At 38.6% G+C, this 27,743-nt stretch overlaps 2 protein-coding genes across 8 annotated transcripts in view; one reads left to right on the forward strand and one right to left on the reverse strand.

Annotated features, from left to right (window-relative positions):
- Window positions 1–27,743, forward strand: part of gnb1l (guanine nucleotide binding protein (G protein), beta polypeptide 1-like) — a 66,654-nt gene that overhangs the window by 25,061 nt on the left and 13,850 nt on the right. For 3 of the 5 annotated variants that reach the window (XM_051894194.1, XM_051894197.1, XM_051894196.1), the window contains one exon: window positions 11,069–12,905. In XM_051894194.1, the coding sequence (XP_051750154.1) occupies window positions 11,069–11,335 (267 nt within the window). In that variant the 3' untranslated portion in view covers window positions 11,336–12,905. Of the gene's footprint in view, window positions 1–16; window positions 2,574–11,068; window positions 12,906–27,743 lie in introns of those variants that run through there. The other 2 variants (XR_007930270.1, XM_051894195.1) reach the window with 2 other exon arrangements.
- On the reverse strand, window positions 16,932–27,700 carry tbx1 (T-box transcription factor 1). 3 transcript variants are annotated; one of them, XM_051894174.1, is made up of 8 exons: window positions 26,897–27,700; window positions 25,328–25,667; window positions 22,555–22,656; window positions 22,156–22,327; window positions 21,443–21,598; window positions 20,360–20,427; window positions 19,691–19,791; window positions 16,932–17,961 (listed from the first exon to the last, which is right to left on the reverse strand). In XM_051894174.1, the coding sequence occupies exons 1-8, from the start codon at window positions 27,081–27,083 to the stop codon at window positions 17,579–17,581; spliced, it is 1,509 nt and encodes a 502-aa protein (XP_051750134.1). In that variant the 5' UTR covers window positions 27,084–27,700; the 3' UTR covers window positions 16,932–17,578. The 3 variants fall into 3 exon arrangements, with proteins under 3 accessions (XP_051750134.1, XP_051750133.1, XP_051750136.1); XM_051894173.1 differs by having other exon boundaries at window positions 25,328–25,718; window positions 26,897–27,699; XM_051894176.1 differs by lacking the exon at window positions 26,897–27,700 and having other exon boundaries at window positions 25,328–26,887.

The raw sequence follows: 27,743 nt of genomic DNA on the forward strand, positions 1-27,743 counted from the left end.
TTCACGCAATTTACAGATGAATGCGGCCGGAAACGATGGAAAAACATACAGAGAGCGTCAGCTTTCATTTGTTCTCTGACAGCCGCAAGACCACGCCAAACGCTGTGAGTGCAGGTTAGAAATCAGGAATGGTGAGAGAACATTGTGCTTGGTACATTTTTTATCTTCAAACCAAACGTAGGTCGTCTCCAGTCGACAAAGTTTAAATCCTGTCTGTCTAGTGCCCTTACCATAATGTTTACGATTTAGATCAGTAGGTGGAGAGTAGGTGGTCTTTTGTGGCTGTTCGCATTTGACCACATGAGCGACTCCACCACAAAAGCAACCCGGTCGAATGCGTTTTCGACTAACTCTGGAAGTGGTCGAAAGTGAACAAGCTCAAAACATTTTAGACACTGTTTACACCTGTATTTAGCGTCGTCCACTTGAGATCCGTTCGACCAAAATGCATCTTAATACCAGGTGTAAACAGGGCCAAAATGTACAGTGTAGTTTGCTACACCTCTGAATCAACTTTCCTTTTTTGTCTGATTTCACCAAGGTCTTGTGGACTATTGGTTAATGTTTAAATAGGATACTGTTTTAGGATACTGTTGTAAGTAATACAGCCTTTCTAAAACCAAACTTACCCGTAGTTAATCCAATTATGTAGTTCTACTTATTTTAATAAAGGACAGCAATAATCACATATTGATTTAAATTTGAAAAAGAAGCGTTACCATTGGGATTTGTCAAGATGCTCTCAAAGGTGAACTTGACCTTCAGCCTCAAAGTTCGGTCAAAAAGCCTCATCAAAATTTCGATGCCATCAATATTTTAACAAGATATTTTTGTCCTTCCCTTTGACTCCCCTTTTTCTGCTACAGGACATCCACTTTTCCATGTTCTTTTTTTTTTTTTTTGTAAATATTATGTTTCACTTTAATATCAAATTAATTCAGTTTTGTCATTTCTTTGTCTTTTGTAGACAAGAAACAAGGATGCCAACAGTTTAACCCATTTAGTGTTAGCTATTTTTGGCCAAAGTAATATTAGTTACTAGAGATGTTTTTATTATTGTCCATCAGTTATTAGTAAACTGCAGTTATATTCTCACCCTCTATCCAAATAGTAACTGGTTGTTCAGTTCAGTTCTCTACAAAGATTGAATTAAAATTCAGCTGTCACTCCTGTAAATAATCAAACACTGTGTGTGCAGAACGATTTAAGGCTGGAATACACTACATGACTTTTAGGGTGTGTTCACACTTGGCATGTTTGATTAGATTAAAACGAACCCTTGTGCGATTGCTCTGTTAGTGCGGTTCATTTGAATAAGTGTGAATGCTGCCTTTCGAATCCTGGTGCGCACCCAACAAGTGGACCGAGAAACAATGGGTCTCTGTCCGCTTCCAAAACTAACTCTGGTGCAGTTCGAATGAAATATGAATGCAACATGGACCAAAGACATGTACACGAACCAAAAACAGGACATGATGTCACAAGATGCGACCCTAACAAGGACAGAATGCTCAAGCATACCTGTTTTTCTCATCATAGTCGCAAAGTTGCTCATTACAGTTCTCCTTGAAGCAGATTTTTGTTTATGTGTGTGACGGAGGGATTCCTGCCGCTGTTTTGACTCCTTTACACTTTCTATACGCTCTTCACAAGTTCTCAGCTGGTCAAAATACCATGTAGCATTTAGTGCATTTAGCTCATTGTTTTGGATGTTAGGTAAGTTCCGTAACGAAATATACGTCATAAAAGCCGACCAATCAGGTTTGTTATCTTTAGGTTCAGGGTTAAAAATGCCAATGTGAACGCTAAGCGAACCAGGACTAAATGTTTTTTTTTTTTTTTTTGTCCTGACCAAACAAACCAAACGAACCAAACTACAAGTGTGAACACACCCTTAAAGTCTGCACAGATTTTAAAACACTTGACATCATACAGTTGCCAACTTTGTAAATTGTTCCAAAGAAAAACGGCATCATACACTAAATGACTGAGGATCATAAGCCGCTTTTCCACCGTTGGGACAAATGGTTCTAAAAACGGTAAGGAACGGTTCCAGTTATATTTCCATTTGAACTTGGTTCGACACTGCAAAATTACAAACCATTCTCGGCCCGGAAATCTCAGCATGGTTGGCTAAATCTGTCAACTCCGACTGCCCAAAATCTGCAGATTGGTGCAGACTTTCAACAACTATTGTTAACTCGTCCAGACTGCAAATCGGGGCAAAAATCTGAACAAGAGTCGTGTAGTGTATTCCAGCCTTTAGGCATTTAGTAGTAAAGTAACAGTATTGAGGAGTGTTTTAGCAGTGGTGTGTACGTGGCCATGCAGACACACACCACCTGATACACTTGGAAAGTATTTGGCTAGAATTTAAAGTTTCCTCAGGTCTGTTGTATAATAAATCAGTCTCTTTTACTTTAGATTGGCAACTCTCAGCTACAATGTGATGTCATACTGTAGTTCTAGGCCAGATTTTGCCTCTAGACAAAAACATCTCTTCTCCCACAATACTGTGCGCATACAAACGCTTTTATATTTATATTTATACAGCATTCTTAAAAAATGAGCACACACCAGAGCCGTGTTTTATCTTGCATAACACTTTACTCATCTGAAAAGTAATGCCTCATTAGCGGCCATATTCTCTGCTGATTTCAGGTCTTACAGATTCAATATTTCACATTCGACTAGAAAATTTGTGTGAAAAAGCTCTGATATACAACACTCCAGTCCTGTGCGTGGATTGTTATTTTTTCCAGCGCCTTTTACACATGAATGGATGGATTAGAAATATTCCCAAACCTTCCTCCCTATTTTGTCTAGCATGCAAAATGTATTTGCAGTAATAAGCGTTTATTCACAAAATAGGAGCTGTATCGACGGTTCGGTTTATTTTGCACGTCAAAAAAAAAATTGATTTAAAATGTAATTCTTGGCGGAGAGGGCCTAAAAAAAGAGGAGCTCGGAAAAGGAGTCTGCCGGGGCTTTTAAATTACCCCGAAGTGCAGCGCAGTGTGACGTCCAGACAGCCGCTGCGAGCTCTTCCCACAGACGTATTTTTGTGTGGCGGTAGAGCTGGGGGTATCTGCCGGGTGGCTGCTCCTCTCGCTCGCCCCGCTTGACGAATGACCCGCGAGAGGTAATAAAAACATCAAAACCTCGCAAGCTGCTAACCAAACAAAAAACACATCTGCAATAAAAGGAACAGTAGTTCACAGTGGGAGGCTCTACGAAAGGCTGAGAAGAGATGAAGCAACAGGGTCTCCACCATCCGACCTTAACCTGCTGCTGAAATGCGCACGCTGCGGAGAACGCTAACAGTACTCTATCAGCATTCATTTTCTTTTTCATGTTTCTGTCATAGTTTGAATTTTGAAGACAATCTTTCTTGACTTTAGTCAATTTTTTCATGTTGTACAGTATTTTAGTCAGTTTCACTTTGACTTAAATGCTAAAATGGTGTCTAATTTTAGTTGTTAAAAATAGCTTTTTAGTTTGAGAGAGCAACAAAATAACCAAAAATATTTTTTTCAACATTTACTAACCATAATTTTTTTTTCAATACAATAAAAGTCAGTGCATGGGGTCCAGTGTTGTTTGGACACCACCATATCATCTTTTGTGTTATTCAGAAGAAAGTAAGTCGTACAGGTTTGGAATGACATGAGCATGAGTAAATGTTTGGGTGAACTAGTCCTTTACCAAAAACCTGAGCTCCTGAAATAACATTATAATGAGTAATACACTATTGTAATACAATGTTGTGGTTTCTAGATGCTTTAGTTATTGATAAATAGTGCTTTAATATGTTGTTACAGAAAGAGCGTTTTCGCAATGCAACTCATTAGCATGTAACTTATTTCAAGTTCACTTGTGTATTTGCACCATTTTGTGTAGATGCAAGTGAAGTTACACTCTAAAAAATGCTGGGTTAAAAACAACCCAAGTTGGGTTGAAAATGGACAAACCCAGCAATTCAGTTGTTTTAACCCAATGATTGGGTTAAATGTTTGCCCAACCTGCTGGGTAGTTTTATTTAACTCAACTATTGTTTAAAAATTACTGTATTATTTGCTTAAAATGAACCCAAAGTTTGTTGGAAATTAACATTTATAAATATGTTTAATATGTTAATTTTAAGCCAGCCATACAGTAATTTTTAAACAATAGTTGAGTTAAATAAAACTGCCCAGCAGGTTGGGCAAACATTTAACCCAACTTCTGGGTTTGTCCATTTTGGGTTGTTTGTAACCCAGCATTTTTTAGTGTGTACGTATATGTTGTGTATACCATTAAAGTTTGCGGTCAGTATCAAATAAATGCAGCCTTAGTGGGCATAAGAGACTTCTTTAAAAAACATTTAAAAAAATCTTACCTACCCCAACTTTTTGAACGGTAGTGTGTGTCTGATTAATCTCATATCTGTATAGGATGGATTTGGGTGAATTAATTAACTTGATAGCAAAACGCTTCATTTTACTGGTGTTTATTCGCTGTTAAAGGGATAGTTCACCAAAAAATGAAAATTCTGTCATCATTTACTCACCCTCAAGTTATTCCAAACCTGTATGAGTTTCTTTCTTCTGCTGAACACAAAAGAAGATATTTTAAAGAAGGTCGTTTGAAGGGCAGTTGATGGGCCCCATTGATTATCTTTTTTTGTGTTCAGCAGAAGAAAGAAACTCATACAGGTTTGGAACAACTTGAGGATGAGTAAATGATGACAGAATTTTCAATTTTGGGTGAACTATCCTTTTAAACTTCAGCTGAGGTGGGTTAATTCCTGACAATATTGTCTATTATTGGATTATTTTAAACAGTCATATATTCCTTTGTGGTTTTTCTTTTTCAAAAAAACAAAAAAAAAACATTAATGCAGTGTTACTATCGTGTTGTATCATTTTTCTCCAATCCTATTTCTTGTAACAGTAAAAATTGTTTAAAGTCAATTTTATCCTTTAAAACCAATTTTATCTTTGACCACCAAAATTACATTTTTTTAAAAAAAAAATCCCTGTGAAAAAAAAATTTATTGATGCCTTAAAATAGCTGGAATGTAACTCTACACCCTTGCCTTATTGAGTGTACACGGATTCATGAATATGCAAATTAGTCCCCGCCTCCACTCAATCACATTAGCTCAGTCAACTTTACCGTAGTAAATGCTGCACAATGGCAAGTGGAAATATTGGATAAATTCAGCCATATATGTTTGAACCAGAAACTGATTCAGAAGAAGAAAAAGTGGAAGAGTAAATTATACAGGCTTGTCTACAATTCAATGTATCAGAATGGTAATGCGTTTTATCTATCGCTCTCTACAACATCGGATACATAACGGTGATTGATATGATTAGCCTTTTGCTTGACTGCGTTATCAAACAACTAATAATATGTTGCTAATGTTACACAAACCATGTTCCCGTTTGCCATCTCAGAGTCAGACAGCTGCCTTCTAAAAATCAGCATTCTTAGAAATGCTTTGAACTACTTAGAACATCAGTGGAGGAAGGCATATAGTTCATCATAACATCGTAATATACATCATATACATAATTCACCCGCTATATTGCGAAATGTACCTGATTTTTCATATCAACAGAAAATTATACCAGGATAACCTGGATTCTCTCAAGACCCCCCTGCTTCAGAGCATAGTTAATGATATGCTAAAGCCCGCCTGCATGTTGATGTGATTGGTTACAACATATTTGTGACATAGAGAACAAAGGCGATTTCAAACCGTGTTTTTGAGATTGTCTTTGGATCACTGCCATTTTAAGGAGAAAATCCTCAGCAATGGTGCTGACTGATGAATTTGCACATGGTTTGTCTTAAAAGCACCACATAGACATAAACAGCATTAAAAACTTGATTTTCACCACAGGGGGTCTTTAAATATTGTCACATTTCTCGTCTCACCTTCGATAACGTTATGAAATGAAAAAACCCTTGTTTAACATTTTTTCTTAGTAAATTTATTGATGAGAAGACTCTCAGCTTTATCATTTTGAAGAGAAATATTCTGTAAGCTGGTGTATGTGAGCCGAAGAAAGGGAAAGCAGTTTTTATCAAGCACAGATAAACAGTGATTCGCCCGGGGCGGCCCACCGTTCCACACATGCTCATGGATATGATAGCCGTGGTGGTGGAATTTAGCAGCCGCATCTGTCACAGCTTTGACTAAGAGTGATTACGCTTGCGTATCGCTTTGCATGTGTGATCGCAGCAGTGTGTGTGATGGCAAAGGCAAGACGTTTGTTGATCAAGATTTGGTTATGGGTGGTTAGCTGCGCTCCTGACTATTGACAGATGTAGACGGACCAGATTTTGGAGGGTGAGGCAAAGATGGTTGTTGTATGTGTGTAAAGATTAGTGTAAATCAAGCATGGCTGTCTGTGCATGCTGTTGCAGACGTGCTGACAGCACTCACAGGTGGATCTTCACATCTTTTCACGTCCAATCCCTACATTCCTACCGCCCCTCTCAATTAAACAGCCCTCCCTCCTCCTACCCATCCTGCACCACACCAGGCTCCGTGCTTCAGGTATCCAGCATCTGTCAGCACCTGACTGGAGGGATCAGGCTGCCCTATCAAGGGGTGTTCTGGAATGAGGAAGCAGGATGCTTTGTAAATTCCTTCACTGTCATCAATAATATTAGGTATTGATTTCACTTTTTTTCATGCTCTTGTGCCAAGATGTTTTCAGGTGTCCACTAGGTGTAATGCTCAATTGAAAGGTGCAGGTTTAAAAAACAAAAAAAAACGGGATTAAAAGCGAAAGGGGTGTGTCGTTAAACGCCGTCGCCGGAAAATGCAAACACACCCCTCATCTGTACTGGATTGTCAGGCTCAAGTGGACAAGTGATGATAACTGGTTTCAGTGGATCAGTGTGAAGTCAGTTGAGCCTGCCAAGTCCATGCCGGAGAGAGCAACATACTGCGCTTTGAACATCCCGTTGCGTTGCTGCCAAAAGTCGATCACACTTAGCTTTTTAATTGGCCGCCGTGTATTGCAACCAAGTGTGCTGTGAGTCATTGAATTGCTTCCAAAAATTATCAAGGTTAAAGGGTTAGTTCACCCAAAAATGAAAATAATGTCATTTATTACTCACCCTCGTGCCGTTTTACACCCGTAAGACCTTCGTTCATCTTCGGAACGCAAATTATTTTTGTTGAAATCCGAGGGCTCAGTTAGGCGTGCATAGCCAGCAATGACATTTCCTCTCTCAAGATCCATAAATGTACTAAAAACATATTTAAATCAGTTCATGTGAGTACAGTGGTTCAATATTAATATTATAAAGCGACGAGAATATTTTTGGTGCGCCAAAAAAACAAAATAACGACTTATATAGTGATGGCCAATTTCAAAACGCTGCTTCAGTAAGCTTCGGAGCGTTATGAATCAGCGTGTCGAATCATGATTCGGATCGCGTGTCAAACCCCAAACTGCTGAAATCACGTGACTTTGGCACTCCAAACTGCTGATTCGACACAGAAGATTCATAACGCTCCGAAGCTTCATGAAGCAGCGTTTTGAAATCGGCCATCACTATATAAGTCGTTATTTTGTTTTTTTGGTGCACCAAAAATATTCTCGTCGCTTTATAATATTAATATTGAACCACTGTACTCACATGAACTGATTTAAATATGTTTTTAGTACATTTATGGACCTTGAGAGAGGAAATGTCATTGCTGGCTATGCAGGCCTCACTGAGCCATCGGATTTCAACAAAAAGATCTTAATTTGCGTTCCGAAGATTAACGAAGGTCTTACGGGTGTGGAACGGCATGAGGGTGAGTAATTAATGACACTATTTTCATTTGTGGGTGAACTAACCCTTTAACTTATTTTTTTAACAAAGTGCCGCAGGAATTGCGTGTTTTTGTAGGCCAAGCTGGAAGTTAGCATCACCCTGGTTCCTTCGACAAAAAGCTGATAGGATTTCTTTGAATTGTGGATAATAAACAAAATGTTGACCAACAAATTTTAAAGACCCCTTGTAGTCAATAATTTTATCCCTTAAAACTCATCTTTGACCACGAAAATGACATATTTAAAAAAAAATTCCTGTGAAAAAAAAAAAAAAAAAAAAAAAAAATCTTCATGCCTTAAAATAGCTTGAATGTAACTCTTACTTCACTATATGCGGATCTATGAATATTCTAGTTAGCTCTGCCTCCACTCACTTGCACGAGCTCAGAGATCCACTCGGTCAACTTACTGAGGTAAACGCTGCGCAATGGTATCGCTTTTTACAACGTCTGACTCATAACGGCATAACGGTAATTAATATGATTGTCCTTTTGCTTGACTACATTATCAAACAGCTAATAATGTGTTGCTAATGTTACATGATTCCCTTGCTTCAGATCGGTCATAGTTAATGATATGCTAAAGCCTGCCGGCACATTGACGTGATTGGTTACAAGGTAGTTTGTGATGTTCAAGTTTGTGGCGTTTTTGAAACTGTCTTTAGATCACTGCAGTTTTAAAGACAAAATACTCAGCAATGGTGTTGACTTGTGAATTTGCACATGGTTTGTCTTAAAGCATATCAAAAACACCACATAGACATATGAACAATATAAAAAAAAAATTGATTTTCAATTGCCAGAATTAAAAGCAAAAGTTAGGCTATAAAGTACCACACCATGTTTGCATGACTTCTGACAACTCTTTCAGTCTTTATTTAAAATCTACAAGTTGGAAAGTTTGAGATGGAATAGTTTGCAAGAGCCCGAGTATAAACACAACGGGGCTGTGAAAGCGGACTAGTGAGTAGATGAGTTTTACTTCTCAGCTTGATGACGTTTAATGTCCCTGATAATCTCTGAAGTCCCATTTAGCCACTTGTTAGTCTTTTTCAAGACGCATTAAACATTGTAAACCATTGACTTTTGGATGATGGAACTAGAAGTGCAAAAATGCTATTTCATTTCTCGGCTTTAGGACTTATCCCTGTGGCACTCTATTGGTCTTGATGTAGTATAACCAAGTAAATGTGTTATCGTTCCGTCCACCATTGGGCCTAAGGCAAGTTTTGAGGTTTGTTTTTGGTTAATCGTCGACAGGACAAGCATATGTGTGTACGTTGCGTGCATAGATGACCGTTTCCTATGTATCCCCCATCAGGAATCAATAGTCCTAGAGAGAAATGAAGGATAGTTCATAAAGACTGACCTCTTTGAAGTCTGCAAGTTCATTGTAGACGATCTGAACCCATGGAGAATGGATTCCATAAATGAAAGCTAATGATATGACAGTTCTCAGACTCTAAAGGCTGTGTTTGATATGAATGCTTCCATATTGCATTTGAATGAGATTGAATATGGGGTAGACACACCATTTAAATCATGCATTCGTGTGAAAAAACGATAGCCAGACGTGCTAATTTAGCAAGACTTTTGGATTAAACAAAAGAAACCATAATGTATAATCTCTGAACTTCTGTTTTTAAACTCCCTGGAATAGTGAAAGTTATAGGAAAATTCAGTTCATTCAATTATTTTTCCAAAACGAAAGTGTGGCAATCTGTAAATCATGGTTTTCTAATGGTTATTTCATGATACAGGCCTCGCGGCTCACTTTATAAACACCCATTTACCTTTTTTATCGCTTTGCTGTGACCTCTTAATTAAATTAATGTATTTTCCTGACACAAACTATGGGAAGCATAACAAACACAGATAGACACATTAACCCATCATTATCAACTCTGTAATATAGACCAGATGGGCGTTTAGTTCAGGCATACCAACCTCGGCTCGGAGCGATTCATCTTTCTCCCCCGTCCCTCTTGGCCGCAGCACGCAAACCCATCTCTCCCTTTCCCTTTGTGGGAAAGTTTCTGCTCGCAGGTGACATCATTACCGTGCTCCAGAATTTTGATTTGGACTATAATGTGAGTTGATTTCACATATGAACAAAAGTAATGCTAGAGTCTTGTTTTTGCTTCTCTGTTAAAGAATAATCTTAGGGACAGGTTTTCCCGGTGCATTCTTCTATCCGCTTGGGTCAGGAATACCTGACTGGCTTATATCTTCCACATGCAGGAGTGACTGGCTCTGATTTTCCAGGCAGAAACAGGAGCACGCCGACAAATTCTTCACTGTCTTCTCCCGCATGAGAGCCATTAGTCTCTCTGGACACTGCTTATGAAGTCAATTTTACGCTGTCCAGTTCGATTCCAGCTTCGGGACCAGATGCCTCCCGTGGAGAGACGGCGCGTACGCTCGCGCACACACACGCTTAGCACACGTGTACGCTTTTCTCCAGGAAATACCTTGAGCGTCCTCAGAGGAGAGGGGCCGCAGATAATGAGCTCTCGGTAATACTTTATAATACGTCACATTGTTGCCCATTACCGAGATTTATCTGGTCTCCTGGCCACCGTAGATCACAGAGAGCAAGGGAAGGTAATCTTTAGCCAGTATTTGCTTCCCTTGCACTGTTGACCAGACCTTTCAATGCAAATGTAATTCACCAGAGACTGTTAAAACAACAAGGCCTTCACAAACAAAGATTTCAGCGAAAACAGTCCTTGCACGGTGACAAAGGTAACTCAACCCACCTCTAACGCCTCATGCTCCAATCCAAATAGTCATGCGCGTAGCATTTTGCTCGTGCTTGAATGTTTTACGGCCGATGATTGAGGCGCTGGAGTCGCTCACGAATTTCCTCTGCCAGGTTCAACAGCTATTTAGCCGTTCATTTGTGGCTCAATCAACAGATCAGCCGAAGGTGGCTGGTGGGGAATTGCTCTCGCTCTCTGCCCCGTTCTTTTTGCTCTCGCTCAGGTCATTAAACAACAAGCTCATTTGTTTCTGGTAAATAGTTTATGCGTCGTGCATTTAAACGATAATCCGTTCTAGCCGCCTGAGACGAATAAGCGCGTATGGTGACAATTAGCGAGATTCATTTCGCATCTGATATTCAATTCACTTGCCATCGTGATGAAATCGTAGGGACTCCATCGGGGCCGTTTGTTAATTAAAGTCTTGCATTTGTCTATTGCGGCTCATTTGGATTAATGTCTGACTTGTGTTCCCTTACAGATGCACGACTCCGTTCAGATGACCAATCCTGGGGTCTCCCAGCTGCGTATCCGTGCAGACGGCAAGATCCTAGCAACGGCGGGGTGGGACAACAACATCAGAGTGTTTGGCTTGAAGAAACTGAAGCCACTGGCTGTTCTGCAACATCATACTGACATGGTGAATAGTGTGGCCTTCTCAGACCATCAGGACCCCCCACAGAGACTTTTGGCCGCAGGGTCCAAGGACCAGCGGATCAGTGTGTGGTCTATATATAGCGAAAGTTGAGTTTGAAAGACAGAGGCCCACTTTACCGTTTCCTTCAAACTGATTGTCGTAAATTACCCTGACTTTATTTACATACTTGAACATGGTGCTAATATATTTTTCTTTGAATGGACGCGTCTAAATTAGTGGCTGACTGCCATTCGGAGGCGGAGCTCCAACATCATCACATTTAGCAAGAGGTCGCCGTTATTGACGCGTCCAACCGAATGAGTTCCCATTGGTAAAATGCTCAAGCAAAAGCAGCTAATATAAACACACTCCATCACCGTGTTTTGTTGCAGTTTGCCACAATGGCCAATAGTTATTTAAACTCGTTTTATTGTTAAAGGCAGAGCTTAAACCGTCCGCTCCGATCTGTTTGCTTTACCCCAGGCTGATGTGCTTCAGTAGGTGTATTTGCTCTTGAAGTCGCACCTGAGCGGCAAAGTAATCCAGCGCTGTTTTTCTAAATCTGCCTCCGAGTTTAAGATTGCCCTCTGGACTGACCTGCATACATCACACAGGGTTAATCACAAGGGCTCAGGCTTCGCGGACAGGCCTGTTTGTTAGAAAGATTCATTGAGCAAGTTTCAGTTCATTCTTCCTTTAAGCTCATGAGCTGATGAAGGCGGCTCTATTTTCAGCCTTAAGACAAGGCTGACCTCTGTGTTCGGATGTGGCTAAAAGACAAACTAGTTATTTTTGTATTTATTGCTTTTGCTCTGCGAAAACTGGACAGCTCACTCACCAGAGTAGTTTGTACTTTTTGTTTTCTTTTTCTTTTCTACTTTTTTTGAGGTAACACATTAGGAAAACTGATACCTAGTATTGTTTACACTATTTGTAAATGAGGTTCTTAAAGGTATAGTTCACCCAAAAATGAAAATTCCGTCATCATTTACTCACCCTCAAGCTACTTTCTTCTGCTGAACACATAAGAAGATATTTTGAAGATTGTCAGTAACCAAACAGATGATGGACCCCATTAACTTCCATAGTTTTTTTTTTTTTTTTTTTTCCCATACTATGGAAGTCAATGGGTTCCATCAACTGTTTGATTATTTTCATTTTTAGGTGAACTATCCCTTTAAGTAGGCGTAAATTCCAATCAACCAAAGTATAACTGAGAGCCAGTTCTTATTCAGAACCAGTTCCAAAATCACTTTTGGTTCTGTTACCAATTTTCAAATGAATGACTCTTATGAGCTGATTCTTTTTGGTGAATCAACTAGAACAGCATGACCAGCGTAGTTTGATTCCCTAATGAACGACTCTTTTTTTTTAATTTTTTTTTTTATGATTTGCTGTGAAAAGTCATTAAAAAGTTTTTGGGTTTTTTTGTAAAAAACCTTTTTCAAGAACTATATTTCTTAAGTGGTTTCTGATTTGTTACATCTGTTTTGTTGAAATCTGAAGTTATTACATTACTTGGAAAATATGGCTATACTGAAGAAAGTAAATGATATAAATATTGCATTACTTCCAAATGTTTCTTCCTCAAAAGAACGAATGAAAAGAATCATTAATGGAGCAGTTAAACAACTTGAATCATGACTTGGAACCAGAGTCAATACAATCCTTACAATTCCCATCTCTATTCTTAAGTGTTCTTCAGTGAATAACTTAAAAAAGATTCAAACAAAAACTGTTGGTTTTCATATTAAGGCAATAAACATGATATTTGGTAACTCAACCTGATTATTTAAAACAGACATGAATATTAGTTGACGAACATGCACAGAGTTTGAAAGTGGATATTTTTGTCAGTGTATGCGGTAATAATAGCCGTCCATGGTACTAAGCTAAGTGGGATTTCATGCGTCTCAGAGCGATGGTGGTGGAACTTCAAACGGCCCACAGCCGTTCTGCCCCATAAAGCACGTGTCTCTAGGGACGTACCCAGACTGGAATATCTCATCAGACGGTACAGGAAGCTCGGGAAACTTGGAGGCCATCCTTTTAAAGGAAAAACAACAGCGGGCGAGTCGCCGGCCGGAGAGGAAGACAAAACAGTTCATTTCACAGTCCGCCTGGTCATTAGCCTTCTCCTTGTCATCTGTGGACCCTCACGTACCTCTGTCCATGACCTCTGTAGAGCTCGTCCGATTGGTAATCACTTCCTACTTTTGTAGACTTGGTGGGGGGGCACAACAAAGCCATGCCAGGGGTCCCTTCCATCCGTTCTGTGAATAAGCACATACGCGTCTATTGCTGGAGATTTCAGCTTATACCTCCCAAGTCAATAATAGATCACTTAAGCAGTCAGTATAAGCAGAACCTCGACACGGGCCACTGACAAAAACCTGCGGCTCACTGAACAACAGACGCACGCCTGTCTATAGCACAAGGGGTCAGAGGTCACCTGACCATTCTACGCCAGCTTAAACAAACTCATAGTCCCCCACAACAGACTCAACTACATGGCATGTTTTGCTGGTTTAAAGATACTCTGGGTTCTTACGGTAAGACTGGATGAATAGATGTTAGTTTTTGGAAACAAACAATAATCCCAGGTAATCACAGTCTGAGGAAATGACCCTTTGAATGAGAGAAACTCAACACTGGTTGTGTTATAGTAAATTATTTATATGTTGGCAAGCTCAGTCGGAATGAAACGATTTCTGTTGTCTGAGATAAGCACGCGGTGATTTGTTTTTATATGCAGCGTTGACAAATGGAACACAAATTCACTGAAAAAAAAAAAACGCGGGAAAATGTGAAACACGTGCATGGCTGTAGGTAAACATCTTTGCAGGGTTGGTCCACCTTAATTTTTTTTTTTTTTTTTGAAGAGCTGACTTTGGATGTGCCAAGCGAGAGAAATGTACACAAAAGATAGGCTTGTCACAACAGATGTTCCAGATGCGACCCTGTGTCAGATGATTACCAGTTCTTTTTTTCTTTTAGCCATATAGTATGTTGTTTTACTGAGCCTTTAGTTAGCTGCCTGGTAAGAAATGTCCATGTGCGGTGAGTTAGACCCTTTCAGGCTTTCAGCATGGACTAATATATAAAACAACATTTATACAATAAAATGTATTTTAAAATGTGGTTAGCCTAATGTTTCTACTAATGTTTCTAATTTGTTGATTTATTGACTCTCTCTGTACACAAAAGATAGATTTCGACAATCTATACAACTGCATGATGAATCCAGAACATGGCAGAAGACAGAAAGGTACAGTTAAATGAGAAACTGGGTCAACATTCATTTGGCATAATGCAATATTGTTCGTTACTGTTGTTCATTGAGAAATGAAAACATGTTTTATTTTATGCTCTGGGTGGCTGAGCTCCTTGTGCCAGAAAAGGTTACAAACCTTAAAGGTGGATTATAGGCGATTTTTATATTGATTTCTGTTTTCATATATTGTTTTTTTAAGCAGGCGTCACCTCTGTAATACTGTCTCCGCGCGTTTGAGATCGATAATAAGATATAATTCGATAATGCTATCGAAGTTAAGAGCATAAAAGGCTAAATAGGCCTAAATTTTATTTTTTACGTATGGCTTTTACTTCATTTAATTTGTCTTTGCACGGAAATAGCCTACTATTACTTCAGTTTGAGAATAATAGGCCTAATGAAAAATAATAATAAAATAATCTCAGATATTATCCAATTAATTAAGGTAGGCCTATTGGATTTAAGTTAACATTTTTGTAAATTAAGATTTTTGAATTTTAAATTGTCCATTTGTACAAACGCACTGCTATATAATCATTACGTTAACACGTTTCTTTTTAAAGGAATTATAGTCGGATCTAATTTAACTTGAATACAATTTTTTACCTTTTTAAATAGCAACTGTTGACTTTGTAGCATTAAAATGCCGAGCCCGTGTGTTGTACACATAATTACTCAGGTGTGTGTGTGTGTGTGTGTGTGTGTTTGTGTGTTTTTCGAAGCGCAAGTATTTCCTCTGGATCAAACGCTGTTTCCCTGCTGAACTTCTCACGCATCATGTTTGAACTTCAAAGACGGATACAATTTTCGTTGCATTTCGGCCCATAAATAATGAGCATTTTTAGAAGCGGTCATTGTTGGAAACAGCCGTCAGTCGTCATTCATGGATGCAGGTACACAGGCTGCGCGACCGTGGGCCCCAGTCGGCCCCTCTCATCAAGGCGAAGCGCTACCAGAGAAAACACAGATGGGTAGACCCCTGACGGAAGAGCCATGGGTCCGGGTGTCCCGGTCTTCCTGATGGGCCAAACTCATTACCTGTAGCCGGGAACAGGCTCACGCGAAGGGAGGCCCAATCCTCCAAACGGGCTCTTCCGGCCCCAAATGTACTAGGGAAATAACATGTGCGCTTCACTTCACAATGTACGGATTGCTAAAAGATTTAATGACAAATTAGTAGGCTATCAATATATGAAGCTATACTATCGCGTTTGTTGTAAAATTAAATATTAATTAATATAGGCCTTTTAATTTTTTTTTTTTTTTTTCAAATAATAGCCTATCTACAAACAATTATCTTAAAATATATTTTATATTTATTCATTAGTTTGTAAAAATGAATAGAGAATCAGCAGAACATTAGCCTACATTCTCAATGTTTAATTCAAAGGCTACATATATATAGCATAATGTAGATAGTAGGCCAGCCTATAATTCGGCCAGAAAAATAAATATTGTTATAATGACATTAAGAATACTTTTTGGCAACATTTAGCGTGCATAAAAAGCGTAAAAATAATGCCATTCTAGTTCGTGTTTAATGTTTTTTATTGCCCTTGTTTTTCTTAATTCAGTTTTAACGCAGAACAATTTGAAATGTCCCCATTAGGCCTACGTAGGCTATCGCTGGTCCCAGTGTGCATCGAGTTGTTACCACAAACAAAAAATTATACGACCAATTAGTCGTCGCTCAAATGGCTGGAAACATTGTTTAACCTTTGATACTTCAGAAAGTCGTTAGCTGTCAGAGGTCAAATGGTGTGCAAGCGTTTCTTTCCTCTACCATGGGATTACCTAAATCACTGTGTACAGAGAAACAGTAGATATACTGCCAAGCGCAGTTTAATGTATTAGGCTAATCTATTTCCATAACGGTTCACTTTAATTCACAGTGTTCATGTTACAGTGGAATTACATAAATACTATATCCTACTTATTTTGTGCATTTCTTTTCGTAAATACACTGTTAGTATTAAGTCTTCTTGTTATTCATTTTAAGTATGTGTAACATGGACGCTGTTTTTCTTTCCAGCTCGTTTTTAATATATATATTCATTAAGTGGCCTGCCTGTGAGTCTAGGCGAATTTGCATATTGACTTCAGCCATGGCTTTATGATTAAAGCAAACCTTTAAAGTATAAACATTTTAAGTAATAAATATTAAAATTTAGCAGTATTTTACCATTTCTTTGTCATCAAGTCTGATAAATATTTTACTTTTAATAAAATATTTTTTTTACTGTCACAGGAGATACATATTCTCGTTCTGAGGTTGAAATAGGCCCAAACTAACAATATCACAATTCTCTATTTGATAATGCATCAATAATTTCTTTCCAAATGAAACATGTTTGGAGTTCTGAGGAGAATAAAAGCAAGGATTTGCATTTCCTCCAAGTAAGGAAAGAATTAGATTTGCAAATGCCAATGGAATATGTTTAAAGGTAAAATATTTAATGTTTATTTTACAAGTTCAGCACAGTCATTCAGTTCATTTATTTATTTGAATTGCTGTACGTCAGTGCCACGTTACAAGCTTCACGGACCTGCTAAAGGTGGTCTAGCATTTTCAAAAAAACAATTCATTCTCAACCAGGAAAAAAAAAAATCATTTCAGGGCATTTCAGCACCTTCAAAACAGCGCAACATGCAAATATTCCATCTATAGAAGCTCGATGGCTCAAGGGTAATATATAATTTATGGCTTTTTAAAAGCAAAAACAAAAAGTGCATCCAACACAAAAGTTCAGTTCCAGTCCGTGATAATGCATTACAAGTCTTTGTCCTCCTCATTACTCCAAACACTGCAGTTTCCAGGTGCACTGCTATTGTTCTGATTCTGAGTCCGTCCAGAGCTAATGTTGAGCTCATCCTTATGCTCCACAAGGACATTTGTGACATTTCTCCCTTCAATAAATATGGCAGCTTCTCTTTCCATCTGTTAGAAGCCACTGCAAAAGATGTGCCCAACTCAAAACTCAACATGTTTTGTGAATCTGGGACACAAAGGTATGTGTGTGGGTTTTTTCCCACATAATGTTTTGTCCCATGTGGCTCTCAATTGGGTTCCGATTGAGTCATTATCTGGGTCCATAGTCGTAATTAGTCGGCGCGCTTGTTGCAGAGTACATGTTGGCTGTGGCTGGGTTCATGTGGGGGTGGTAACCGTGGCCTCTAATGCTCGGTGAGGGATACGGGGACGGCCTGGTTTTGGCTCCCAAATAGTGTTCATAACTGGTGGGATACTTGTACGGATGATGGTGCAGGGTGTCGGGTGGTTGGGGGTGTCCGTCGAGGCGTAGTTCGTGGGGTGGGCTGCGCGGGCCGGCTGTGAGGGGCACGGCGTGTAGGCCGCCGAGGACTGGAAGGGCAGGGCTGAGGACTCGGGACATCAGCTGGTGAGCAGGGTCGGAATGGAGGGGAGTGCCGCTGGGGTCACGGTCGTATTCTCGCCTGCTGTCCTCTGTGTTCGGGACAGAAAAAGAAAAAGTGTAAGCTGTGAGATTTCATAATATGATATCGTATAAGATATATAACCAGGTGCAAGTCATATTTTTAGGATTATTTTGCACAATCACACTGCACTCTTATAAACAAAGATTTCAAAAAGAGGTTTTTGTACACTTTAAAATAATGCCGGGTTAAAAACAACCCAAGTTGGGTTAAATATAGACAAACCCAGCGGTTGGGTTAAATGTTTGCCCAATGTGCTAGGCAGTTTTATTTAACCCACTATTGTTTAAAAATGACTATACGGCTGGCTTAAAATGAACCCAAAAAAAGGTTGGAAATTAAAAAAATCAGACACATAATTGCTAAAAAAAAATGGTTATTTTAAGAACTGTTCACAGAAAGGTTTATTGGAGAATCTAAAATGGTTTTTCCATTACATTGCTACATTAAAAAATGCTGGGTTAAATATGGACAAACCCGTTTGGGTTAAATAATAATAAAATAATAAACATTTTTTAAATTGCTTATTAATAAATGTTTACCTTTTGATTATTATTGTTGCCTCTAATAATTATATCTGATTTTTAATTTCCAACCTATTTTGGGTTTATTTTTAGCCAGCCATATAGTAACTTTAAAACAATAGTTGGGTTAAATAAAACTGCCCAGCACATTGGGCAAACATTTAACCCAACTGTTGGGTTGTTTTTAACCAAGCATTTTTTTTGAGTGTAGGAGGTCCAGACAATAAACGGAAAAGCGGTGTAATTTAGTTTGTTTGTGGATGGATTACACTGCTGGGTTGTTTCAACCCATGTTTGGGTCAAATATGGACAAACCCAACCATTGGTTTAAATATTTAAAATGAAAATTTTAAACCCAACGGTTGGGTTTGTCCATATTTGACCCAATCATGGGTTGAAACAACCCAGAGTGTATGGATTTAGATGTGTAATTGGCACCATTTGTCCATTCGTCATAGAAATTGTGCAATGGCAAAGTTCCTTAGACATTAAAGTTTCTTCATGGAACCATTGATGCCAATAACGAAACCTGTATTTTTAAGAGTGTGTTTGTGTATAGATGCAGAGTTTTGAATGGTTCTTTACAAATGTAGGAAGCCCAGACAATGAGTTCAGGGACCTGAACTGGAGTGAAAAGCTGTGTAATTTAGTTCGTTTGTGAAACGAGATGTGCTGAGGTTGATTGGCAGGATAAGTCATATATGTCATTCAGCCAAAGAGGTAAATTCTCACAGGAAATCATTTTACACAGAGCGTAGGACCGAAAAAGTCTCAGTCTGAGCATGTCCTCCAGGCATGCAGCTGTTCAAACTTTTGTGTATTGAAATTTGCAGTGCTCAACTAGACAAATGTAACTCTTTTGCGCAGTGGAACGTAGATGCTAAGAGACCAAACAGACCTGAGCCATTACTCGACTGAAAATCCTAACTGCCTTTATTTGGGGCTGTTGCTCATTTCTAGCGATTTGGCGTTTACACGATAATCACAGCTGAATACGGTTTAATGTTTACGCATGTGAGTGTACATTCCTGTACGGACTGTTTGATCAGTAATGGACTTAAATGTGTAATAGGCACACAATATTATCCATACAGCAAATGTGACCATTTGTCTTGTCATATTTTAGAAATGTTCATTTGTAAATTCAGGAATATTGTTTTAAAACATTTTTTTCGTGCTAAATGAGATTTCGTTAGCCGTGTTTTATATACAGACCTTTCTCTGTGCCGTTCTGCTGCGGGGGAGAGGACATGGGGTTCCTGGTTCGAGCAAACGCACTCATGATTTGCAGAGAGCCCGGCCTGTGATTCCGGGGCCTGGAAAAGCAGGCAAGATAGAATCAGTGACATGTTCTGGAATGCATTGTTTTGTAGTATGAATGAGTGGTATGTCAAATGGTATTCTAGCAGAAATATAATTGTCATTCAGAGCCATAAATCATAGTCTTTCAACTTATTTATTTTAGCATATGTAGGCCCTATATATAGAATTTTAAAGAGAATATTAAAATGTAACAGTAAAAACCTGTTAATTGGTTAACTAAGTTACTTTCATAGAAATATATGTATATATTAGAACAGGATTTTTTTCATACTGTAAAAATTATATTATTATATATTATATTTAACAAGGCAATACACTCTTAAAAATAAAGGTTAGTTGTAGAACCTTTATTTTTAAGAGTGTACATGTTCATGACTATTTTAACGTTTAAGTTAGCAAAAAAATGTAGCGTAATGCATATTTGTATGTTCTATAGCCATTAATGTGCATTTAATTGTTCAATATAAAAATCAAATGTCCTTCTAATATTTTTAATACATTTATCTTAGTTGAGCAGCAGCCCAAAAAAAAAAAAAAAAAAGAAAGAAAAGAAAAACTCACCAGTCCTCCGGATCACAGTCTCTGAAGCCCTTGGCAAACGGATTGCTGGCGATTTTCAGCTGTGTTATCTGAGAGGAAGAGAGTGAAAACGTGAATAATATGGCGTTGCTAAATGAACAAATTCGGGTATTGACCTCCAATATTGTTCATTTTGTTTTTATTCGGACAATGAAATTGTTTATACTGATAATCATTTCTCAAAGTCCAATCCAGAGCTTGTGTTATTATAAGGCGTTTTTTAAATTGTAAACTCATTTTTCTGCCACGTAACGCTCCAATTAATCGCGTATACAACAATGTTAATGTATGTGCGCTATTACTGAAAGGGCGTAGACACTCGACGATTGTATTTATATTAACAATAACACATTTCAACATTTATTTGGACACAGACTGAAAACTATTTATGTTAAATATGAACGCGCGAGGTAATGCCTCATGGCTGTGGAAAAGCGCTGTGAAGAAGATGTGTGCGTGATTTTCCGGAATGAGTTGAAAAACAAATGTAAAGCCCGCGGTGAGAGTTGGAGATCAAGAGGTCAAACTGATAGAAGACAGAGCAGGAAAGACAGATGAAAAAAGAGAAGAAAAACACTGGACAGCTGCGCGAGAGCATCAGTGACACCGCAGTCTTTAAGTGTATCGTTTTAAATTTTATTTTAATTTTGCTTTTCATAAAGAGTATTTGTGTGTTCAAAGTAATTAGAACGGTGTGTTAATTATAGCCTAATAAATAAATGCGTATTGCTTTCAAAAGTAGCCTATATTGAAATCATATAAAAAGAGTAGTTTCTTTAAAAAAAAAAAACTCGGTTCTAAAAATATTCTCACGATACTCGGAATTTTTTTTTTTTTTTTTTTTTAATAGGATCGTGATTTAGGAAACCGCCATGATTCACAAACAATAAATAGCCTAGATATACATGCAAATAAGTAGGCTACATTAGCACTTCTCCGTAAAATAGACTACTAGTGTGTTTAATTCTGTGATTACTGTAATATTACAACCAGTTTGTAGCCTATATGTGACAACAGGAAGGTCTTTCTAAAAAGCAGTAATTAGTGTCAGAGATGAGCACTTACTCTGTGGTTTTGATACGCTGTGACGGCGGTAAATCTGGTCTCCTCAAAAACAAATGTCTTGTAATTTTCCTCGGCGTATTTCTCACTGTCTTTCCTAGGATCCACGTAGACCACATGGAATCTGGGCTGGTATCTGTGCATTGAGTTCAGTATGATCTGCAAGAGCAATAAATATAATTTAACACGATTAAAAAAGTAGAAATCAGGCACGCTGTCATCGCTTCGTTTGAGGCGAATTATGTGTCGCGCTTTACAAGTAGATATAAACTTATTATTTGGAAAATGTATGGTACTTTACATTAATACATTTATTTTAAAAAAATAAATAAAAATAATATTGAATTAAATTTTAAATGTGAAAAAGTAAGAAGCAACCAAAAGTCTAAATAAACATTGACAATTAATGTATGATAGCTAGCTATGCGTTTCCCATGCTAATTTGTGTTTACGCCGTTAATGAGACAATATAGGCATAATTAACGTCCAGAGTCATAAATAGGCCTACACTAATTATTTCCTACTAATTATTTAGTGTTATTAAATACTGCCTTCAAATGTGCAGATTTGTCCAACGCTATATTTACTCCTCTCAATCTTCCACTGGTCTGTGCTGTTCTCAAATAAAAATGAAATATGACAAAAGCTGAATATCTCATAATTAAAGGCAATTTACAATAATAAACATTTATTTTTTAGGACTAAGTAACACATACATGTCCGTTGTCGTCCAGCAGATTGTTGGTTAGTTTTAGTTTATCGAAGGAAACGATCTGTTTCATCCACTGCGCTCCTTTAGCAGGTGAGTCGGGGTGATAGTGCACTCTTCCTGGAGTCGCTGGATCAGCCTTTCCCGCCACCAGCCACGATGAACTGTGGAAGGCATACCTTCAGTACAGAGAAGAAAGAGAATGAGTACTCCGTTTGCAACGTCAGACAGTTATGTTGTGCTCTTTATAATAATATTCTCTATAAATATGATTCATATGACATTATGCGGATTCAAGTAGTAGCCTAATAAAAATGTGATGTAACGTCGAAATATGTTTATTCGTTTTGATGCAGATAGTGGTGTATGAATAGTATGCGCCATAGTACGTAGGCTTATGACATACCTGTATCGTTTATCATCCACTGGTAGGAAATCCATCAGGAGCATGTAATCTGCCATTGGGTCCATTCCAAATATTTTGACTTGAAATGTAGGAAACATTCGTCTGGAGAGCAGAATGCAACCAGTTGGTTATACATTTACTACGTTTTCTATTAATGAAATCATTTTATATAAATCTTCCTCTAATTGGATCGTTGTGATGCCGCAATATTTTTGCTACCAATTTGGAATGTAACAATTATACATACATTCTTATACTGACTCCAAATCTGTTTTTAGCTGATATAGAATATTAGGTCTGTGTTACGCGCGCGAATTATCTCCAGCACACTTCGGACCTACTATGAAACATCGCAGTCTTTCCCTCTCCCTCTTTCACAAACACACACATAGGCCTGCGCACAAGGATGCATTCGTCGATTATGCAGAACAAACACATAAGAACGCATGCTGTGCTCAAATATGGGTCGATAAATACATTATTCTGAAACCACAAGCCCTTCTGTATGCAGCCTTCTGAAGCGCAGGCACACCACATGCTGCATACCAGTGAAAGTGATACTGGAATCATTGTTCAGTGAACGCGAGTGTCTTTTCATGGCGCTAGTTGTGGATAGGTGAAGCTAAAGTAGCTTTTAAAGTGCCTTCCCTTAGATTCAGTGTATAGTGAGCACCTTTGGAATGACAGATGACCTCGCGCGCGCACACACATAAGCGGACAACCAGGTAAAATATGTCTCACTATTAGTATGTCCTTCATCTTTCACTTTTATAGCCGCATCTTCCACCGTTTAGCATCGAGCATAACGCAGATCATTATGAATCAAAGCCGTGACTCTTCATAAGAGTCATCATTAATGCTGCTAACCTAACCCTCTTATGCCATATTGCAGATAATGTTTAGCCATGCATTTAATTAAGATCAATCTTAATACGCGTCTTTAGGCCATGAAGAAAAGCACATTGTTTTTACAGATTGAACCGGTACTTGTAGTCTTATTATTTGCTTTTAATTAATTATTTTTATTAATAAATTGAAGTTTCTTTAGTATATAGCTACTTAGCATGGTGACAGTTTGCATTTGAGATATTTGGATATTAACCTTAATGTATTATTTAATCAAACTTAGGCCCAGATTTTCTTTTTTTTTCTTCCTAAAATCATGCAGGTAAATAACTAATAGCTTTTACTTGTCTGTTTTGCTTACATTCAATATACAAGTAAAAAAAATCAACGTACTGAAATTGAAAAATTAAGCTGTCTTAATTTATTGAAATCAAATTGGTGCTAAAGTTACAGTGATAAGTTAGCTGAAGTGGTAAGTTAAATGCACTTTTTGCCCACTTTTAATTCAATCCGGCTTACTGATGAGAAAAAATAGCTGAAACTTTAAAAAGATTGAGTAAAAATATGGCAGAAATTGTGACAAGCTAAATGGATGCAAACAAAAAATTGATTTCGATTTAAAACATATGACTTTAAATCGAAAAATCTATTTCCAAAGATTTGTAATGTATAGTTTTCTTTTTCAGACGTGCAGCCATTCATCGATATAGGCCTGTATATTTAATTGGAAAGGATAATAAAGCTAAAGCTGATGCACCGTGAAAGAAAAAATGTTCTGTGCCGAATGTTTGAGCCATAAGGCAAATTAGACTGAAATATTACAGACCTTGGAAAAATGCACTTTTATGTGTAACGACATATGGGGTCTAGCTAATATTAATAGAGAGATTAGTGTTATCGCGATGTTTGGCTACCAATCAGAATAAAAGCCAATTTTTTTTACGATGCCTGCAATGTTTTATTCACCATTGACTGAACTGCTTTGAATTAAAAGTAGGCCACAGCAGCTGCAAGAAATTAACACTAAACTAGATGAACGGTCCGTGTAGTGGTCTAGTGACCTCATTGTCAGTATTTACGCAGATGCTTCTAAAATTATGTGTCGTTCAGCTCCCTTCTGCCACATGTGATTTTTATTTAAAAGATAATTTGCTGATAGAAACGTACCTTGGAGCATCAAAGTGTAACACTTCCTGACTGAGGCCTGGTAATATCCAAATACATGTGTGAATTTGTATGTGTGTGTACGCTCGCGCGCATTTATCTTAGTCATTTAGTGTATATATAGATATTCATTTAATCACGGTCTGTTTTGCACGAAGTAAATGCAAGCTAAAACTCGACGTTCACCTGAATAAACAGATCGGGCTGTACAAATAAGACACTATAGCTATGCATATTAATCGTGAAAGTCAGTCAGAAACCCTTTAGCACACAGGTGAGCTAAAAATGTACTGTATCTCATGCTATCTGTCTTATCGCTGTTTAAATACACACAATGGGCTGTTTACACTTCATTTTAAATGGCCATGATGATTGTGCTAAGCTAATGCACTGTTAAGGGTATTTATTCAGAATCGGACCTATTGAACTTTCTGACAATACGATGATAAATGTGTCTTTCCCGTGCGAGAAACAGATTTGAAATGAATTTGAAAATGGTTTATTAATCAATTACCAAACGATAATGTTTAACACGTCAGTAGTTCAAGTAGATTGATTATGAAGTTTAATTTACATTTCAAACAATTGAAATGGATATTTAATTGTAGCTATGTTAAACATTATACGTTTGTTAGTGTTAAATTAAAAATCACTACAAGTCTTTTGTAATTTCCTCCGCATGAATGTCGATAAATTGTATTAAAACAACAACTTGTTGTCAAATTATCTCAAAAAGGTTTAGTATAGAAACCTGTCAACTCACCTTCCAGCTTTTGTGACAATCATTTCAGTTCCAAGTTGATTAAATTCATCCCAGAGCGCCTTCATTTCCAACTGTACATTAATATTGGCTACTTTAGGGTTCTTTTTGACCAGCGTTTTGTTCGGCGTTGAGCTTGAAGACGACGAGGAGCAGTTGGACGTTCCGGTGTCTCCCTGTGCCGTGGCCTGTGCTGGGTTGGATCCGGAATAGTTGTAGCCGTGCTGGGCAGCCGGGCACGGCTCAAACTGGCTTTCATGATGGCTGTAGGGATCCCCAGGCGAAGGAGAGAGATGGTAACTCCCGGGCGTATTGAGACTGCTCAGGCTGCTGGTCGTGAAGGCTGCAACATCGCAAAAATGGGACAGCTGCGTCAGCCACGGGCTTGATATTGCTGAAATCATTCCAAAAATTGGGTTTACAATTTGCGCAGGACTCGAGTTTAAAAGCAACAATATGTAAGTGAATGCAGGAGTTCGCTTAGGGTTATCAAATATAGAGTAATTTTACGATGTCCTCAAGTGTGTCGCGTATCGGAAAGTTTCCTGCTTTTATGAATGTATCCAAGAACGATGGTCTCCTTCTAGGTTAACGCATATTGCCTATAGGTGAAGTACTTAGAAAGCCCGTGCCTTCTTTTTCGCAGAACCTGTAAAACGCCTTCCTAAGTAGCTTCGTATTGATTACCGATGATCTAAACTTGGTCCGTTGTTTTCAAAGACTTGCGCGCTGTGAACTGTTCCAAGCGGCCTCTGTCCTGCCCCTCTGCTAAACTGAAATCCAGACTTCTCTCTTATCTCTCACATAGGGCCTCCCCTTTGCGATAAAACCGGTTCTTATTTCTATTTAGATAAGGAACTGCAGGTAATGTGCCTTTCCTCGCCTTGGGACGAGACTGATTGACAGAGAAGTGCGCCCCTTATAATGGGCTTTCCGGCACCCATTTACTTTTGGATAAGTGTATCGCCCACACCACCCTCCACTAACAATAGACTGGTTAGCTGGCACGACGGAGAGTAACCTTTTTTCGCAAAGCAAACAAACACCCGCGCAACATGGACAAACAACTAATGTTGCAAAGGAACAAGTCTCCCGTCTGTTTCTCGAATGCTATTTTCTTTTGTTCGCAATTTTGCTGTTGGGTTTTATCCGTGCCACTGCTCGTCTGACAGGCTCATCCTTGGGTTGGAGGTGGAATCTGAGTTTCCTAGATTCCTGTGGCACTTTGAAGGCTTCGTTTTGCTTTGGACGTAGTATACTTAATGCTTACTTGGACGGTTTATGTCATTTGAGGACCATGCAATGACTAGAGCCTGTTTTACAAGTTGCAGCTAATTTGCAACTTTGGACAAATTATTTGCAGTTCTGGCTATTGTACAAATTAGTGCGCGGAGAGGAACGCGCGGCGTTTTATTTACTCAATGAGTTGGGCTGTGTTGAATTCTGCATTAGAATATTGAAATACACGTGTCTTTTGCGATAGCTGAACGTTTCTCGCGACGAGAAAGTGTTAAACAAACTGCGCGAGCCCTACAAATGATCACAAGGTTATTGTCAAGATCGTGCCCGTACCTTCCATCTCCCGCGTGACAGTGCTGTAATGCATTTTAATGGGTCTGGAGCAGTTTTGCACCACTTGCTTGTCCAGGCTAGTGGCGTGTTTGTCAAATGTCGTGTTTCCTGCTTGATCCCTCGCTGAAATCAGACAGGCAATACTGAAAGCATTTGCCTTTGGAGAAAGGGGACTACTGTCGTCCATAAGCGAGAAACCGAGTCAAGGAACACCGCTTCCACCCCCTTCCGAGCTACTCCATGTCGAGAACACAGACAGTACAAACAATAACTCGAAGTACACGAAGTTTCATTCTTTGAGAAAGGGCCTTTTGGCGATGTTGGTGCTCTCCACTGTTTTCAAAACAAACTATTCCCACGGAATTTGCTGTGCTTTATATGCTCCAATTAAAAGATCTGCTCGAACACGTCCGGCTGTATTAAAACATCGCTCTTCCACACACACTCAAAAAAAAAAAAAAAAACTGTTTTCTTCAGCCGCGGTGTCTGGGTGATGTCATAAAGGCTCGCTGGAGAAGAGCTACTGCGGGAGAGAATGTCAGAAGCGCGAGCTCCACGCCTCCCGTGCACGGTTGAAAAAAGTCTGCACGCTCTCCGCGGGATGTTTTATTTGAATAGGACCTTGTCAATCACTGTACCAAATTTGAATTCACTGGCGAGAAAAAAAGAGAAAAGAAAAAGAAAACGTCACGCGGATGTCCTGCTGTACTTTTACAGCAAATTATATGTTGTGACTTTTCCCACTGGTAGTGGAAAGCATTACAAGCACAGACACTCTGAACTGTACTACACCAGTGAACTGCGTGCAGACACACTGAACTGCTCGCTAAATGAATCCAGTTTAAAG

Source organism: Ctenopharyngodon idella, chromosome 5, assembly GCF_019924925.1.
Source record: "Ctenopharyngodon idella isolate HZGC_01 chromosome 5, HZGC01, whole genome shotgun sequence".
Taxonomy (NCBI): Eukaryota; Metazoa; Chordata; class Actinopteri; order Cypriniformes; family Xenocyprididae; genus Ctenopharyngodon; species Ctenopharyngodon idella.